Source organism: Pholis gunnellus (assembly GCF_910591455.1).
Source record: "Pholis gunnellus genome assembly, chromosome: 5".
Lineage (NCBI taxonomy): Eukaryota > Metazoa > Chordata > Actinopteri > Perciformes > Pholidae > Pholis > Pholis gunnellus.
The window spans coordinates 15,283,386-15,299,730 of record NC_136531.1 but is presented as its reverse complement, the minus strand read 5'-3'; the positions used below and the strand labels follow the sequence as shown (position 1 = coordinate 15,299,730).

At 40.5% G+C, this 16,345-nt stretch overlaps 1 protein-coding gene across 1 annotated transcript in view; it reads right to left on the bottom strand.

Annotated features, from left to right (window-relative positions):
• The window catches only part of dnah6 (dynein, axonemal, heavy chain 6), a gene marked incomplete at both ends in the record, with an annotated part of 48,017 nt that overhangs the window by 29,339 nt on the left and 2,333 nt on the right, over nt 1-16,345 (bottom strand). The window contains 30 exons of the mRNA XM_079160027.1: nt 337-459; nt 673-894; nt 983-1,195; nt 1,613-1,739; nt 1,935-2,042; nt 3,742-3,890; nt 3,985-4,152; nt 5,361-5,498; nt 6,986-7,147; nt 7,550-7,705; nt 7,869-7,994; nt 8,121-8,231; nt 8,781-8,945; nt 9,715-9,943; nt 10,243-10,339; nt 10,448-10,628; nt 10,980-11,099; nt 11,190-11,282; nt 11,825-11,875; nt 12,122-12,277; nt 12,456-12,599; nt 12,720-12,833; nt 13,039-13,167; nt 13,283-13,534; nt 13,705-13,857; nt 14,126-14,277; nt 14,848-14,968; nt 15,548-15,640; nt 15,753-15,933; nt 16,273-16,312. Coding sequence (XP_079016153.1) covers nt 337-459; nt 673-894; nt 983-1,195; nt 1,613-1,739; nt 1,935-2,042; nt 3,742-3,890; nt 3,985-4,152; nt 5,361-5,498; nt 6,986-7,147; nt 7,550-7,705; nt 7,869-7,994; nt 8,121-8,231; nt 8,781-8,945; nt 9,715-9,943; nt 10,243-10,339; nt 10,448-10,628; nt 10,980-11,099; nt 11,190-11,282; nt 11,825-11,875; nt 12,122-12,277; nt 12,456-12,599; nt 12,720-12,833; nt 13,039-13,167; nt 13,283-13,534; nt 13,705-13,857; nt 14,126-14,277; nt 14,848-14,968; nt 15,548-15,640; nt 15,753-15,933; nt 16,273-16,312 — 4,274 coding nt within the window. The remainder of the gene's footprint in view (nt 1-336; nt 460-672; nt 895-982; nt 1,196-1,612; nt 1,740-1,934; nt 2,043-3,741; nt 3,891-3,984; nt 4,153-5,360; nt 5,499-6,985; nt 7,148-7,549; nt 7,706-7,868; nt 7,995-8,120; nt 8,232-8,780; nt 8,946-9,714; nt 9,944-10,242; nt 10,340-10,447; nt 10,629-10,979; nt 11,100-11,189; nt 11,283-11,824; nt 11,876-12,121; nt 12,278-12,455; nt 12,600-12,719; nt 12,834-13,038; nt 13,168-13,282; nt 13,535-13,704; nt 13,858-14,125; nt 14,278-14,847; nt 14,969-15,547; nt 15,641-15,752; nt 15,934-16,272; nt 16,313-16,345) is intronic.

Sequence of the window (16,345 nt, the reverse complement as noted above, 5' to 3'; positions counted from 1 at the left end):
CAAAAGTTCAGGGGAGAGAAGATCCACTCTCACTGTGGTGTTAAGTCATGCTAAAAGGCTCAGGGCTAAATGTTGCAAGGTATTAACTTTGATGTGATGTGCTGTCATGAACTTTAATGCTGAAGCTTATTAAGTTCCTCTCCTTGTAATGCCTAACAAAGCACAGAACCATTCCTATACCAGTGCACAAACAGTCAGGGACACACAGTCATAGTCTCACAACACAAAATTAGATTAGATCCTCAATTACAATAAGCGTGCTTTTAGCCACTTCCAAAAGACATTTTGCAATTTCAAATAGTGTTATAAAGATGACAGAGATACAACATGTACAACCTCGGCTTCTAGACCACTGATCCATGTCTGGACATAGGGCATCCACTTGAGCTCATTTGGGTCGATATAAATCATCCCACAGCGACTGACAGTGGCTGGAGATGCTACGGCCAAGTCCTGGACCTGAAAAACACAGTAAAAGAAAGATAATAAGATAATCTAGGACCACAAAATTCTGTGGAACCATGTATATATTCCCTAAAACAGAAAGCATCAAACTCGTATTCAAGCTCTAGCTGTTTATTCTTGGACCTGTCTTTGACACTATGAAAATAGAAAACTGCTTATTGAATGGACAAAACATGAAACTCTCCATTCACTATGGTCAGCTCTAACCTCAAACACCATATGTATGGATGGTGTAAGCTTGATTCGCTCGCCGTTAGCCAGACAGAGCATCTTGTTGTCATCCAGCACTGTGTTCATGTTCTCAATCCATAGGGCGTCAACTGGCCCGTCGCAAACCACCCACTTGTGGTCAGCACTAGTGTCGCTGACCGCATCACGGACACTCAGTGCCATCAGTCCGTCACGCCACTCGAGTGTTAATGTATTAACCTGAAGGGTTGAGGAAAATAATGGATGAATGTAGAGAGCGAAGTAAAGAAGCTGTTGTGTATTTAATATTTTCGATTGTTTGCCGTACCTCTCCGTAGAGCTCTCCCATTGTGACAGATTTTGGGTTGAGAACATAGGTCTTGACATGTTGATAGAAGGGGTCGTTAGCCGCGTGCCTTGTGCCATGGAGGTTCTCCAGTGCGTCTGCCAGGACGCTGTAGACAGTGGTCTTACCTCCACCAGCAGGCCCTACCAACATGACGCCATGACGCACTAACATGGTCTCATACAACTGGATCACCTGGTCGTATAAAAAGAAGAAGAAAGGAGGAATGAGGGCAGGTTTTGAGGACGACTGGCCATAATCTATCATTTTAACAAATCTGAAGATAGTACAAAGACAAAGAATTTAACCTACAGCTATTGCCTGTGTGGCCAAAGCTTGATTTCTCTGTGCCATAGACTTAAAATGTTGTCAAACTACTATTATAAAACATATATACAAGCTATCATGCACTGGCCTAACTATTGTTCTATTAACGATGACCTGCTCTACCTATTGATCCACAGCCGCTTCATGTTCAGAAAAATAGAGAATAATACCAGCCTAATCTTTTAAAATGTACATACTTCATGTGAAGTGTTTTACAGAATTAAAAATACTCATAAGGAAATAAAAAATAAATAAATTAAGGAAGATCACTTTCCCCCACTGTACCTTCTTGGTCATGCTAGCCAGTGGCTGTAGGTTTCGCTCCACCAGAGACTCCTGGATAGCGATGTGTAGCACACCATAGTCATGCTCAGGAATACTCACACCGGGGAAGAGGTCAGATAGGATACCACTGGAGGGGGTTGTTGGCATAATAAAAACACACGTAAGGTTTTCACATGTAACAACGTAGAAAAAGAAACACACTTATCTTAATTGTGCAGGCAGGCTGGTGTAATATATTAATGGCGTGTCCTTTTCTGTATGTGTGGATTTGGAGCACCAGAAGTAAGATGTGCTTCCTAACCAACATGTGAGATAGGCATACCCAAACAGCACAGCATCATCAGTGAGGAACTTCGGCAGGTTGGAATCCAGCAGGGCTCTGATAAGAACTTCATCCTCACTGAGGTGGGGTTTTTCTGTCTTTAGAGACCTAAGAACAGACACATCAATTGCGTTACTGTATACATCAGGCATCAAGTCATTGCCATTTTACAAATACTTGTTACGCAATATGACGAGCTATATTTTATTGGCAATCCTAAAATTGTGCTGTGCCTTTTTTGCTTTATCCTGGAGTTCTCTTCTTTAGGTCCTAACGCCTGTTTACTTGTTTGTTTAGTCTCTATTTTCTTCATCCTACACGATATCTTGATCATATGGCAGAACAATCCTCAGTTAACATGTTGTTCACTACAAACTACATTGATTAACTAGTCAGTTTCATTAAAAAAAATGCTTTTTATTCTTAAAACAAATATCAATAATATTTGAGAAATTATCTTATCGGCATTAATGGATATAGACTCATTACAAATATAGAAGCAATGAAGACTGTTAAAAACATAGTAGAACAATTAGAGACATTAGAGTGGGAGATGAATGAATGTGTGCTTAGTGAGGAGCAAGCAGACTCACAGAAGTAATATGTAAGCAAAGACAGACAATGAATCACAAGCTAATTACAGTTCCCTGAGCTCCAGCTAATAACCAACCGGCAAATTAAGCATGACTTTTACTACAAGTTGTCGAGAACATCCATTCAAATCTAGTTGAAACGAGGTTCTTTGTGCATCTTACAGCTTGGAGCTGAATCAGGTGCTCCTCAGTTCTAGGACAGCAAACCTCCAAGGGAACTGGAGTGCACTGATTGATTTGCAGCCTTTAATTGTGCAAACAGACAAACATTTTGACACTACGGTGTCTTCATCAGAGTCAAAATGAGTCGTTTTCACTCTGATTAAAGGCGAAAATTCAAGTAATCACTGGTACAGTATTTGATCATTTAAGGCTTTTGCATTTGATAAAATATGTTCTGAATATATGAGAGTTTAGCAGAAAGCATGCCCTCACTGAGGATGACCAGGGTCCAGGGTTCCCACTTTGTTGAAGAAATAATTTTTCCAGGACATTTTCAGTGATGATCTAGCTTGTATCACAGACATATACTAATATGTTCCTCTCTGTGGAAGATGTGCAGTCTATGGCTTTAACATATCTATGAAATCAAATGTCAAATGCTTAGAAATTGTGACAAATTGATCATAAAATGACATAATAATAAAAACTACCACAGTTACCAGGCAGCAGTGACTAATATTTACATTCGAAGGATACTGTAGCTTACATTATTCAGGGTTTGGGCCACTTAAGTTGCAATGTCACCCAACCTGCATGCGCTACCATTTCATGTGACTTGGGGGTATGTTCACTTTTGAAAGATAATATGATCCTGAATATAACCTAACCCTTTCAGATGGCAACACTATAGTTTTGGATAGCCTAGCCCTAGTAGTTCATTCTCCGCTAAAGAAAAATGGGAAACATTTGTAAATCATTTTCCAGGACAACACACGATTTTCCAGGACATTTGAGGTATTTCTCTCATTTTTCAATGTGTTTCCTATGACTGGAAAATTGGTCAACTGTTTTCCTATTTTTTTTTCAGGACGCGGGGGCACCCTGACTTTGTCTCTGCAATGGACTGAAACATGACATGTGTTGTTCAGCAACATATCCATTTGAACTCAACAATCTCTGCATAGAGTGCATCTATGCAGGTGAATGATTTGTTTGTCTCTATATGAATGCACATGTGTGTCAGTGTATGTGTGAGTGTGATGCTCTCTGACCCAGCCATGACCAGGACGGACTTGACGGCTCTCATGCCAAAGTCGTAGTGGTCCTGCTGGGACAGCTGCTCAGAGCACAGCTTGTACATCTGGGTCATTTTCCTCGCTAGTATCATACTGGACTCAAATCCCTCTGAGTACAGAACCACCTGGAGGGAGGGAGAGAAACAAGGGAATGATAAAAAGATATGACGGGAAAATAAGCAAGCAAATACAATGACGCACACGCAAAGAGCCTGTTACCTCAGCAATGAGGGCGTAGTTTGGCACCATCATGGCTATGGGTCTAAAGAGAGCTTTAAGGTTGTCAGGTAGCTCCGTTCGTCCAGCACAGCCTGGGTTCATGGTGATGAATGCAGCACATGTCCTCACCAGCTTGATCTCCCGGCCTTCAAATTGAAACCTTGACAGCTGCGTAACACAGAGTTGAGTGAAATGCTCTCGTTCATGAGCAAGTGTGATGTCTTAACCACTGTGCCTCACTTTTGCCTCAAAAATTGCCCCGGTGTCCTTAGAGAACAAAAATGTCTGTGTCTAAAAGAACTGCCATAATTGATACATCAATATTATTCCCCTCTTTCACCAAGTTCAGCCCTGGTCATCGCTTACCGATATTTATTCATTATCAGAGTTTAACCCTTTAAATACCAGTACGTTTACATAAAGCCAAGGTTGTATAAAAAAAACACAAAAATGTAATTATTTTCTGAATGCGGCAGATAAACAAACTGCTTTAAAAATATTATATATTAACATTATTTCCCACTTTCACTTTTAATCAAGATCAGTCCGGAGAACTAACAAATATATGTTAATTTTCACACTTTAAATACCATAATGCCACTTGTTTTTTGTAAAAGACACCACAAAAATGTGAATATTTTCTGTATACTAAATGCTAGGGGATTTTTTCACAATGAGATATGTCATTGATTAGCAACAAGATTGATTTTGATGCATTTTATCGTGATATCAACACTGCAGTGCTCCATAATACAGCAGCAATAACTCTAGTGGAAACCAGGAAATAACATGTATTTGCCTAATAGGGCAAACATAACAAACTGGCTCAATCTGGTGGAAAAAAGTTAAAACTATATTTTTGCAGCCAGGACTATAGGTTAAAAGGCTAACATAATAGAATGTATACCATATGCATTAACTCACCTAAAATGTCCCTAGTGAGGCACAATGGTTCCTCTACAAGTCAATTCTGTGTGTGGCGGTGATTTATGGACCCAATTCATTTCTAATGTATGCAATATGTGCTGGCTCCTGATCTAATGGAGTTTTGTGTGATCAAATGCAACATAAAGGTTATCGTGTTGTTTGATGTTCCATTGAAATCATTGCCATTGATCGATCTCATTATAGGTATTTTGTTAACAATCACAGAAAACAAATAAAGCTCAATTGTTGAATTTTCACAATATATTACTATAAATATAATCAAGTATCTAAACGTCAAGTGAATGACTGAGATTTGTAAAGTTTATCTTTTGGTGTTACTGAGAATTTTAGGAAAGCAGAACAATGTTCTAAATTCTTCTCCATATAAGGTATGCAGTGTCTTAACAAAAGTGGTGTGTATGAGTGTGTGTGTGTGTGTGTGTGTGTACCTTATCAGCTTTGGCGTTTCGTATGGTTGTGAGTTGCTGAGCAATGACAGACAACACTTCAATGTTAATTCGGTTAAATTCGTCAAAACAACACCAAGCACCCGACTGAGCAAGACCGCTAAAGAAGCGCCCCAGCATCTGGAAGACAGAGAAAAAGAGAAACAAATTACTGGTCAAATATTAATTCCGGTTTGGGTTGTCACTGAAGCAGTTATATCGATCTATGCTCTCTTCAAAGTCACAGCAGGTTTACCTCGCAGAACACGGGAGTTCCTGATCTACCGATGCCTCAATCGGTTAGTTTGTTTGTGCTGTTGTGTAACTTCGGTGTTTAAAATGGTTAGTTCGGATTAACCAAAGTCAGAAAATAACACAAAAAAACAAGCCAATCAAGGCAGCGGTAGAGAAACATCCCCCATGTTCTGCAAGGTAAAACTACAGTTTTTGTCAATGGAGTTCAGTGGCTTTGAAGAGAGCATAGATAGATATAACGGCTTCAGTTTCCCTGTCGGAACGGGCTCCCGTGTTCGCCATCTGCTGCCGGTCATACCGACTATGAAGTACTCATATAACCCCACTTAGAAAAATCCATACTATTCCTTTAAGATCATGTGAGACACTGTAGTCACTGTAATTCAATTCTATGGGTGACACAAAAAACACTATTCAAAGTTATTAATATCTCATGAACAGCAGAATTAAATGTTAAAGTTAAATGTTCCTCAGCCTCAGTGGAGCAGAGCTGAACAAAGCACTAACACATAAAACCTGGCTGATTCCAGCCTGGCTAAATCAAAGCCCTCTCCAACTCCAACACACAGATGTTTTGCTAACAAATAAACAGCAGACATAGAGAGAATGGCTTTCCAGCCGTCTTGACAGCGTGTGCTTTTAGCTGTACTGACTCCAACCTTGCTGCACTGCAAGACAAAGTACTGTTTAACATTAAATTGAAATGTACAATGTGTCTCATAGTCCTAATCTGAAGTTTGGGGGTTTATAAAGTACAGATATTTGTATATATAAGTAAAGGTTATTACTAATATATGAAATATCAGCATTGTGTATGTTTGTCAACTAAACATAATGAATGAAAACTGGCAGAATTATAGCAGATTCCAATCTTGGGATTGTAATTTTGATGAGGCATCCCTTTTATTTACATATGAAACACTGAATGTGCCTTTAACTAGATTGTTAATGCAATAAAAACACACCTTAATAACACATTTTAGGTTGTTATCAGCCAGATACAGTAGGATATACCTATTATCATACTATCGCATGCAACTGTCCTATGTTTCTCAAACACCTACTGTTGGGACAGGCGGAAATTAGAGAATAATTTTAAGAACATAGAGGAAAGGATTGAATCTGGTTTAAGGCAATCTTTTAGAAGCACACAAGGCTCCGAACAGAGTATCTGCAATTTAAATGGCACTGGCACTTTACCGCTTTTGCAATAGTGCCCTCTAGTGGTACCACTTAGCAGGTACAGTCAGAGTGAGGTTAAAGAAGTAAAGGAACAAATAATTCAGAACTGAGTGGACCAACAAGCAAAGAAGGGAAGCAGAACGAGTAATAAAAAGGATGTGGGTTACAGAAGAATACACTTCATGGCTGACCTTGTAGTCAAGTCCATCAGAGCAGTTGAAGACCACACACTGTATCGCCAGGGCCTTAGCCAAGTCCTTGGTGGTCTCTGTTTTGCCCGTGCCTGCTGGCCCGGCTGGTGCTCCTCCAAGGTCTAATTGGAGAGCCCCCATCAGACACAAATAACAACGATCCTGAGCAGGGTGAGAGATAAAAGACAGCTTGAGTAACAGTCACACACACAATATGCAGTGTTTCTGTGTCACATTTTCAGCTCTACCTACTAGAAGACACACATTCTTTAGGCTACACTATTAGCTCTGTTTGTTAGCTTGTGGCTTGGTTGTTTGTGTCTTTTCCATACCGGTCTGTGGCTTCACAAACAATCTGAATGAAGTAAAATGATCTATTATGAAGCCCTGCAGCTGGTGGAGGCTTGTGTAACTGAGGATAACATATGTGTTCCCAGTTTGAGCTCACTGCAGTAGCATTCAACACGATGCATGAAAAGGTTTCTGTGTTATGCAGCCTTTAAATTAATGTTGGGACAGAATAAGTCATGTGTGTCTCAGTATCAAAGTGTATTAATGTGTTACCGTGAGTGGTGTTATAACCAGTCTAGGACACGCTCCCAGGTATTCATAGCCATACATGTAAGTGGACAGGGCCATTTTGGCTACACAATTGTCCAGGTCCATGTCCCAGTAGTAGCGTAACTGTCTCTGCCATTCAAAGTTACACCTGGTGTCCACCTGAAATAGAGGACTGAAGTTACTTTAAGGCAGTGAGTTGTTACAAACATTTTCTCATAACCTGAAAAATCCTCCCTCAATACCTGCACCTTACATACAAAGCCAAGGACAGACATTGATTTAAGCTGATTGGTGGTTTCTGTGTTGGTTTGTCCTATTATACCTTCTGGCGGACAAGCTCTGTGACAATGTCTCTGGCATGGACGTCGATGGTGATGAGGGCAGTGATGATATTACGGTGTAAAGCAGGCAGCTGTCCTCGGACCAATGCCGCCAGGGCATTCAGCCTCTGGAATATACACAGACACACAAGTATTATTAATACTGTTAAGCTGAAAAGTAAAAAGAAAGGGAGCAAACTAAAGTGATTTGTTTGAGGAAAAGGCAAGCAGTAGTGTTAATTGGTGTGGTTTACATCAAAGTTAGTCAGTTCAAATTCCTGCAGGGCAGCAAAGTGGTCATGGTCTCCATCTAGGCAAGCATCCATGTCTTTGCACCACATCATCTGGGAGATGGTCAGCACCACCTGGTGGACACACACATAAACTGAAGTTAATTCACCGCATACAAATGTATAAGACTAAGCGTCACCTGAAATTATAGAAAGGACCAGTGTGTAGCATTGGAGTGGGACCTCTTCATGGAGTCCACTGTGTTGCAAGGCCATGTTTCAACAGTACTCCGAACCGGACAAACCAAGGTGAAAGGTGTTACAAAGGTTTTGCACTCGGCGGCTCATGATACCAGTCTTTGAAAGAGAGGAGTGAGCGAAGGGGTAATCAGTAGTTTGCAATCTGTAACCCCACCGTGAGACGCCACTAAATCCTACACACGGTCCCTTTAATATCTTGTTAGCTCCTGAAAGTAAGTTAAAGGAAAAATCACAACAATTCTAATAGTTAGGAAAATAATATCTCTGTAAAAGTGAAATGTATTGGTAACTTTGCATCACAATGATTTTATATTTTTGCAATACAAACCCAAGGAGAGTTATACTCCAAGAACTATAGAACAAATGTCTATTACTTAAGCACTGATCCATTTAATGTTTGCGTGTGTGTCTGCGTATGTGTACCTGTGATGGATGTCCAGCCACCACCCATTCCTCTCGAGACTTCACCTGGTAGTCAGCAATGGCAGCCTTGCTGAGGCGTCGCAGTGAGGAGAACATAGCCTCCTCCAAATTGCAAAGCCAATCCTCCACATTGCCTTGTGCCTTAAGACCTTTAGTCAAACCCACCTAAGCTTACACACAGAAGAACAAGGTCAGTTGTCATTTTTTTATTACGGGTTCACTGGGAATCCTGTGTCAATTTGCACAGCCTTCATTTGCCTTCTGTGATCAATGGACTGCAATGGTGACTATAACCCCTTGTGGTCATGACTGACAAGCCGTAAAAGAAACCACAAAGAAACATAAAACCACCACAAAAAAAACACAAAAGACTACAAAGAGAGGCAAAACAGCTGCAAAGAGACACTCTTAATCAGCCAATGAGGATGTCTGATATAGCGGGCAACTCGGCAATCAGAGCAATTCAACATCCTTCCTACAGAATTTGATATGTCAACCACAATTATATCACAACGACTGCTGTGGTATAATGAGGTGAGGATAGGCTAGTCTTCATGTGGGTACTAAGAAATCTGAGTGCAGAGCAGAAAAAAGTCAGCAGTACAAGACCAGTCAAGTACTTAAATTCTCAAACCAACAAATTCTTAACAAATTTGTAGTTTCTAAAACAATACTATATCATAAATACAATTTTCAGAATTTGACATGTCCAGTTTTTGCCTTAATTACTGCTCACACAAGTTTTGGCACAATTTGGGAACTTCATTTGAGATGGCTGACAGGGTTAAATATTGTTATAGAATATAGACTAAGGAAGGTAGCACATGAATGTATTTCTGTTAACTCGTGCTCTCAGCAAGCACTGAAACAAGATAATTACAGAATATATAACAGAGCATGATGACCAAAGGTGTTAAGGTTGCTCAAACCTGACCTTCTCTCCCTCAGGGGAAACCATGTTCAGGATGACTTTGCTGTAGTTTGTCTCCTGTTTTCCAACATCCAGCACGGTTTCTGTATTGGTCTCAGAAGATTCGGGCAGTAAAGCAAACTCTAGCCGTGTAATGGCATCAAAACACTTCTTAAGGTGGGGCTGCACTGCTTGGGGGTTTCTTGTCTGGGCCAAGATCTTTAGCAGCTCGTCATTAGTTAAGAAGTAGAACCTGCGAGGGTAGAGGAATTATCAGGGCATTTAACACAACACATCAGGATCCAGATCATAGTGTTTATCACCCAGTGTTCACTGGGAAGAGATGTTTAGAGTAACAACTGGTAACCTGTCAAGAGAGAACAGGCAGAGAATCACACTGTATATATTATAGTCATATGTTTAAAATGTAGTTTGTGCACAGGGAAAAATAACCAGGAAAGGGAAGAAAAAACAGGATGATAAAAAAAAGAATATAGAGTATGATGTAAAAGCCCCGTTCTAGTATGTAACAAACCAAGTATGTGTGTATACCTTGGGAAGATTAATCTCTTGGACTCCAGGTAGTTTTCCAGACACTTCTGTATCTTATCCAAAAAAGTGTTGTTGCGTTGAAAAGTCTCCAACAGATCTGCATAGCATAAACAGAGTACACATGCAATTGTGTGACTCTGTCTGCCCTACCACATATACATGTCTTCTTGTCTTATTTTTCCATCAATGCTTTATGGGAACCTACTAGGCTGCATGGCGGCTTTAAGGGCATTAGGCCTCAGTTTGACCTTTGCCATGATATCCTTCCAAGACTTGTCCACCTTGAAAAACATCTTGGACTGAGCAGGCAGCTGCATATTGATGTCTGGGGCCATGAAGATACTCTCTAGATAAAGCCAGTTCCTTTGGCATGTAAGCCACTCATCCTGGCAAGGATGGTAGGAGAGGAGAGCGAGAAGAAAGAAATAGAGGGGCAGAGGGCTGTTAAAACAATGTGAGCAGAAGAAAGAGAATTTAAAAGGTAAAGGCCAATTGTGATATGTAATAGTAATACTGTTAGTATCGCCTTACATAAACCAGAATATAGCACTCATTAAATATAATCAAAGCAAAAGAACTTTGTCTTCTCGTTTGCAGCCACTAGGGAGCGCTACTGTGTAACATTTGAGACCAAATTCAAAGTCAAAATTTGCATTTTGCATTGAGAGAAGCCTAGAGAAGAGTCACTTGGAGCCAAACGAAAGATCACTATGTTCCATTCTTTTCAAAACCGTTACCAGTATTTGGTTGAAGTGGGTCAGCTTTTCCAGCAAAATGTTCACCACATCTTCGATGGGAGCTACGTAGCGAGAAGATGCCACCCAGCCTAGATTGATGATGCTGTCATCCAGGAGTACCTTCACAGTAAAACAAACATGAAAACACACACAATTAGTACCGAAACACTACTAGTGTGCTACAAAAGACTGTGTGCTGCATGTTACCACCTGGATATCATCCGTGTCTCCCAAGATGAAGACGTCTTTAGAGTCCCCATGAGACAGCACAGTGAACGCCGTGTTACACCAAATGTCCGTCACCTACATGGCTCATTGAGAGGGCAGTGGGTAAAGGTTGAAGTTAAAGTATCAAACCTGAATAGTGGACAACTCCAGACTAGAGCTGCATGGTAGCAGCAAGGATCAATAGAAAACAAAAGCTGGTGATTGATTTTAATTGGCTATTATCAATGCCAGCTTCTCCCATATCCACTTACTCCAAATCGCACCATGTTGCAACCATCAGCTCATAACATGCCACTAGGCACTAGCCACAAAATCCTCAAAAGTTACGATGACACACCCACTGCACTTATGGTCACAAGTGTTAATTATAAAAAAAAATATGGATTAAGCTTTATATGATACTAAGGAGCATCTTTGCAAATGTACAAAAAGCTAAATCCTCTGTATGCGAAGATGCAATCGTTGAGTCATTCACTATGAGTCATCAAATTGGCTGTGTGGGCATCAAAATCTCATGATTAAAATCAAATGATATTCAGCAGACAGGAAGGTAGAGACTACACTTCTATTGCATATACATATTCAGGTAGTTGGAAGGCAGTTCCCTTTCCCCGCACCTTTGTATAAATGGTCTTCACTGATGCCTCTCCTGAAGCCTGCCCTGACACCTAAAAGTCAAGGGATGTGTTACTCCTGTTTATCCAGGCCAGATAAGATACACAGACAAGATATCAAGTACAAGCAGCTTGTGTGCTTCTATCCTTGACCTCAGAAACACGACAGTTTTTTTCCACAGGGACCGCCAAAGTGAACAAGAAATTAAAGTTCCTTAATAGTTTTAATAGTCAGCAATAACTGTGGTCCCAAAACTAAAGCAAGAGAAGGTCATTATGTAGCCTTTAAGCATGTGTTACCTCCTGTATCTTCAGGCCATAGGAGAAGATATTGAGCTTCTCCAAAGCAGCCAAGGTAAACTCCTTCCTATTCAGGGAGATCCCCACAACAGACTCCAGAATCTTCCTGTGCTCTAGCTTCATACTTGGGTTACATAGATCAGTGATCACAGGCAGCTGACGGAAAACACATGAATATCATTTAGATAGAGACATAAAGCTGTACTCAAGAACCAATTCAACTTCTGCAGTATATATTTGACTATGACATCATTTCAACATTAATAACATTCATTTTGTTTTTTATGCCACACACTACAGACAATACACACACACATCAGTCACAGCTACCCACCCTCTGTTTCGTGACTTCCACCTTCTTCTTAAGAATTGGCACTACATTGTTGCTCGACAGGCCCTTTTCCAGCTGGTTGATGTATTTGCTGTATGTTGTGATCTGTGAGCTAATCTGCTCCAGGTCCAGCTCCTCAAGTGTGCTCTGGAGATGGGTGAATATGGAAGGACACAGTCAAACTTAAAAGAGAGGAAGAGCTATTTACATGTGTCTGTGCATATGTGTGTCCAGGCCTTCAGATACAGTGTGTTGAGTACAACTCACCTCCCTCCATCCATCTGACAAAGAGTCCCATTTCTCGAGAGAGTCCCACAGCAGCTGTTTCAGCCTAAACTCTGCAATTAGCTCTTCCAGGGTGTCAAAGTTGGTGTCCTCCACCTTTATTTATCAGAAGGTAGAGGGTGGAAACTAATTTGGGCAGCGTAAATTGGCTTGTTTGCAGGTAAAGTTAAAACAAAATGACAGTTTCGGCTTTAGACCCAGTTTTTCAAAACAAAATAAAATCATTTCGACTTGAGACATGTTTTTTTGCTAGAATCATTTTGAATGAAGGATGAATGAAGGATCTTAAAAATTACAGCACCTTCAATGTCTTCTGGTAGGAGGTGTAGACGTGGGCCTGGGCCTGCAGTTTGTCTATGGACATTTGGATGCCTTCCAGCAGCAGATGCACTTGGGAGGAATCTGCATTGATGTCAAGGAGTTGCGGATCCTACGCATGAGAAACCACAAGGCAAACAAGTACAAATAAATCAACAACATATTTACACACCTTGAGTAAACCAAACTATGGTTAATAGAAAAATGATTAAAACGTATCCACGTACCAGTGACTTAAGCTTGATTTGTATGACCTCACGGTTCAGCTCCTTGAGGTCCTTCTGCAGGGCGCTGCGCAGCTTGTCAGCGATGGAGCCCCTCTCTAGTAATGCAGCACTGATGATGAAGTACAGGTCGTTAATGTAGGGTTGCAAGGTGGCAAAATCAAGCAGATCCTCAGTTGGCACGGGAACTGAGTACATGTTAATCAGACTGTACATCTGACATAATGTCTCCTGCTCCGCTTCAAGCACCGTAATCTGGTAAAAATGGAGAAAAAGAAAGTAGAATAAAGTCAAAAAGGAGAAGAGGCGAGAAGAGGGGACAGAAGAGGAGAGAGGATACTTGGTTGAGGAGTACATCATGTAAAATTAACTTTCTTGATTTTGCTAAACTAGAAACTGCTTTTAATGTTAAATGTGTGTCTTACCCTTTCCCAAATCGTATCCAAGAGTGTGAGGGAGTTGGCTAACTCAGCTGTGGTGGAGGGACTGGACTCTAGTTCATACTTCACTTCAAAAACCTCAGCAATGGTAGCATCTAGCTTCATCCGAGCCTTCTGGGTAAGCTTCTGGTGGATGGCCTGGAGCAGAGATTCAGAGCAGAACAATGATTCCTACATGCCTTCAAGATTTTTGCAGTAGCGCTATTTGAATATCCGGTTTTGTCAGAAAATATTTTCTCCCAAGTTTTTCACTCACCGAGGCCCTGGACCTTGCTTATGTTTTCACTTCAGTGAGATTGTATCAATACAGAATGGCCTCACTGCCCCTCTGTTTAAATCAAAAGCTCCATAACCCTTTAACCATAAACTGATGCGTTGTATGTGTTTGCACATTGCTCGTCCTCACCTCTTGACAGCGGAGCGCGGAAGACACAAGCTTTTCTTTGAGCAGTGTTTTGTCCACAAGCAGTGAGCCAAGATGTGTTTTCTGTTGGATGGCTGCGAACTCCTTAAGCTCACTGTGGTATAACTCCAGTGCTTTTCCAAAAGAGGACACATCTGTGAGATAAAGCAGTCAACATCCAACGGTTTAAAGAACTGTGCTATTTTGCATGCTTTACCAACTACAATGTGTGTATGTTTGCTTGCTGAATGTCTGTATTTTCTTTTATTGTTGTGACCAAGTCAAGTCTGATTTAGAAGATGCAAACATATTGACATAAATGTGTCCACATTTAGATCTTATGCGAAATGTATAACATATTTTTCCTTGATGGAACAGATTGATGTTATTCTGCTGATAGCCAATTGGTGACCGTAGCACATCAAGAAATGTAGCAATGTGCCCAACAAAGGAAGTGAAGAAGAATACTGCGGGCTAGCAAACAATAGATGTAAATAGACACACTGATGCGTTTTGGTGATAAACACTTAATGTAACTCCATGAGGTATCTTTAAGCCAGAGGAAAGCTAAGAGGTGTACTTTTATTTAGACTTCACCAAAGGCACAGACCCGAGACATTTAGTGTGGGTCCTATGCACTGTTTTATAAATGAGAAACCAGCTCTTTGTGTTCGATGTGGGATCTGTAACAAAAACAATGTTTATGTTGATGTAAAGTGCATCACCGTGATCCTTTTGCTGCAATGCATCCAGATCCAGATTCTGGTTCTCTATATAGAGCGGATGAAAACGCTCGAATGTCTGTGAGTACACTTCTGCTGCGTCAAAGGCAAATTGGAATGATTCCTAAGGGGAAAAACAAGTCAGGCCTATACATACACATACACATTACTGTACAGACAAAGTGCAACCTCAAGAGATAGAAACCTATATGCAAAGTAAAAACCTGACCTTGATTTTCTGGATGGAACTCTGAAGTTGGTCATCCTTCGCTATCATTGATTCCAAACGGGAATTATCTCGCCTCATGTATTTCGCTTTCGCTTTCTAAAAGTCAACAACTGCAAATATAAACTCATACATTGACTACAAATCAAAGATCAATTACAGGGTAAAGTCTAGCAATACCTTTATGTTTTTGACATATTAACCACAGTAACATTCAGAACAATGCTGAATATACACATCAGGGCTGTCGGGTTGAGGTTGAGATTTTTTTTACTACCTTACAGAAGACTCCAGGGAATGTCCATTTCAGTAAAACAGGATCTATTTGAATTCCTTTCACTGACAACACTGTTTTCATAAAAAAAACAACCATCTCTTGAAAAGTCTCCTGTAGGAATTCAAAGAGATACTGTAGGGTATTAAATGGGTACTAAATGGCGTAAAACATAACAGTTCGTAACAATTTGGAAAACTAACCTGAAAGTCCTCCTCAGAGGGTTCGTAGGTCAAAGCATTCAGGTCCAGCATCAGCTCAGAGGTGAACATAGGTTGACCACAGCATGTTTCTGACTAAGACACACACACCAACCAAAACCAAAACTCAACACTGGTCTGTACGTGCTTGAAAACCCATTTGATGGATATAGTAATTACCATTGTTGGAATTTAAACAATACCCTACCTTCTGACTCATCTCTTCTTCAGTAGGGTCAACCTCAGATCTCAGGCTCCAACTCTGAATAATGGCATGGCTGGGTGTTCCACATACCTTCTCTTGGAGCACAGCCAGTATGTTGGCCACTGTATTTGCAACTATGAAGTTCAAGGTGTTTGCAACCATATACTCAACAATACGGATGAAGCTGGGTAGGTGAGGGGCAGAGAAGGGTTTAACTGGGTTAATGTGATGGATGTGTCACAGGCCTTTTTCACAGCAAACGTTTTGATGTGTCACAAAGGAGAATAACCGGCTTTACTAATAACATTACCAACTGCACTGTTTGACAGATTTAGTGCCCAAGTAATCCATAACAGTTAACTAGAATTCAGCCATTGTTCATTTCATTTTTTACACTTGTGTTTTTTGACCGTGACATGTAGAAATGCTTACTGTGATTTTAAAAAGCAGGTATGTCTGGTACACAAATAGATACAGAAAGCAAAGAGAAGTAAAGATAAACAAATACAAGATAACGACTTACCTTTTGGCTATTGGAACAAACGTCTCTCTACAATAATACACTGTGAAACACAAAGCATACAATCAAACTATTA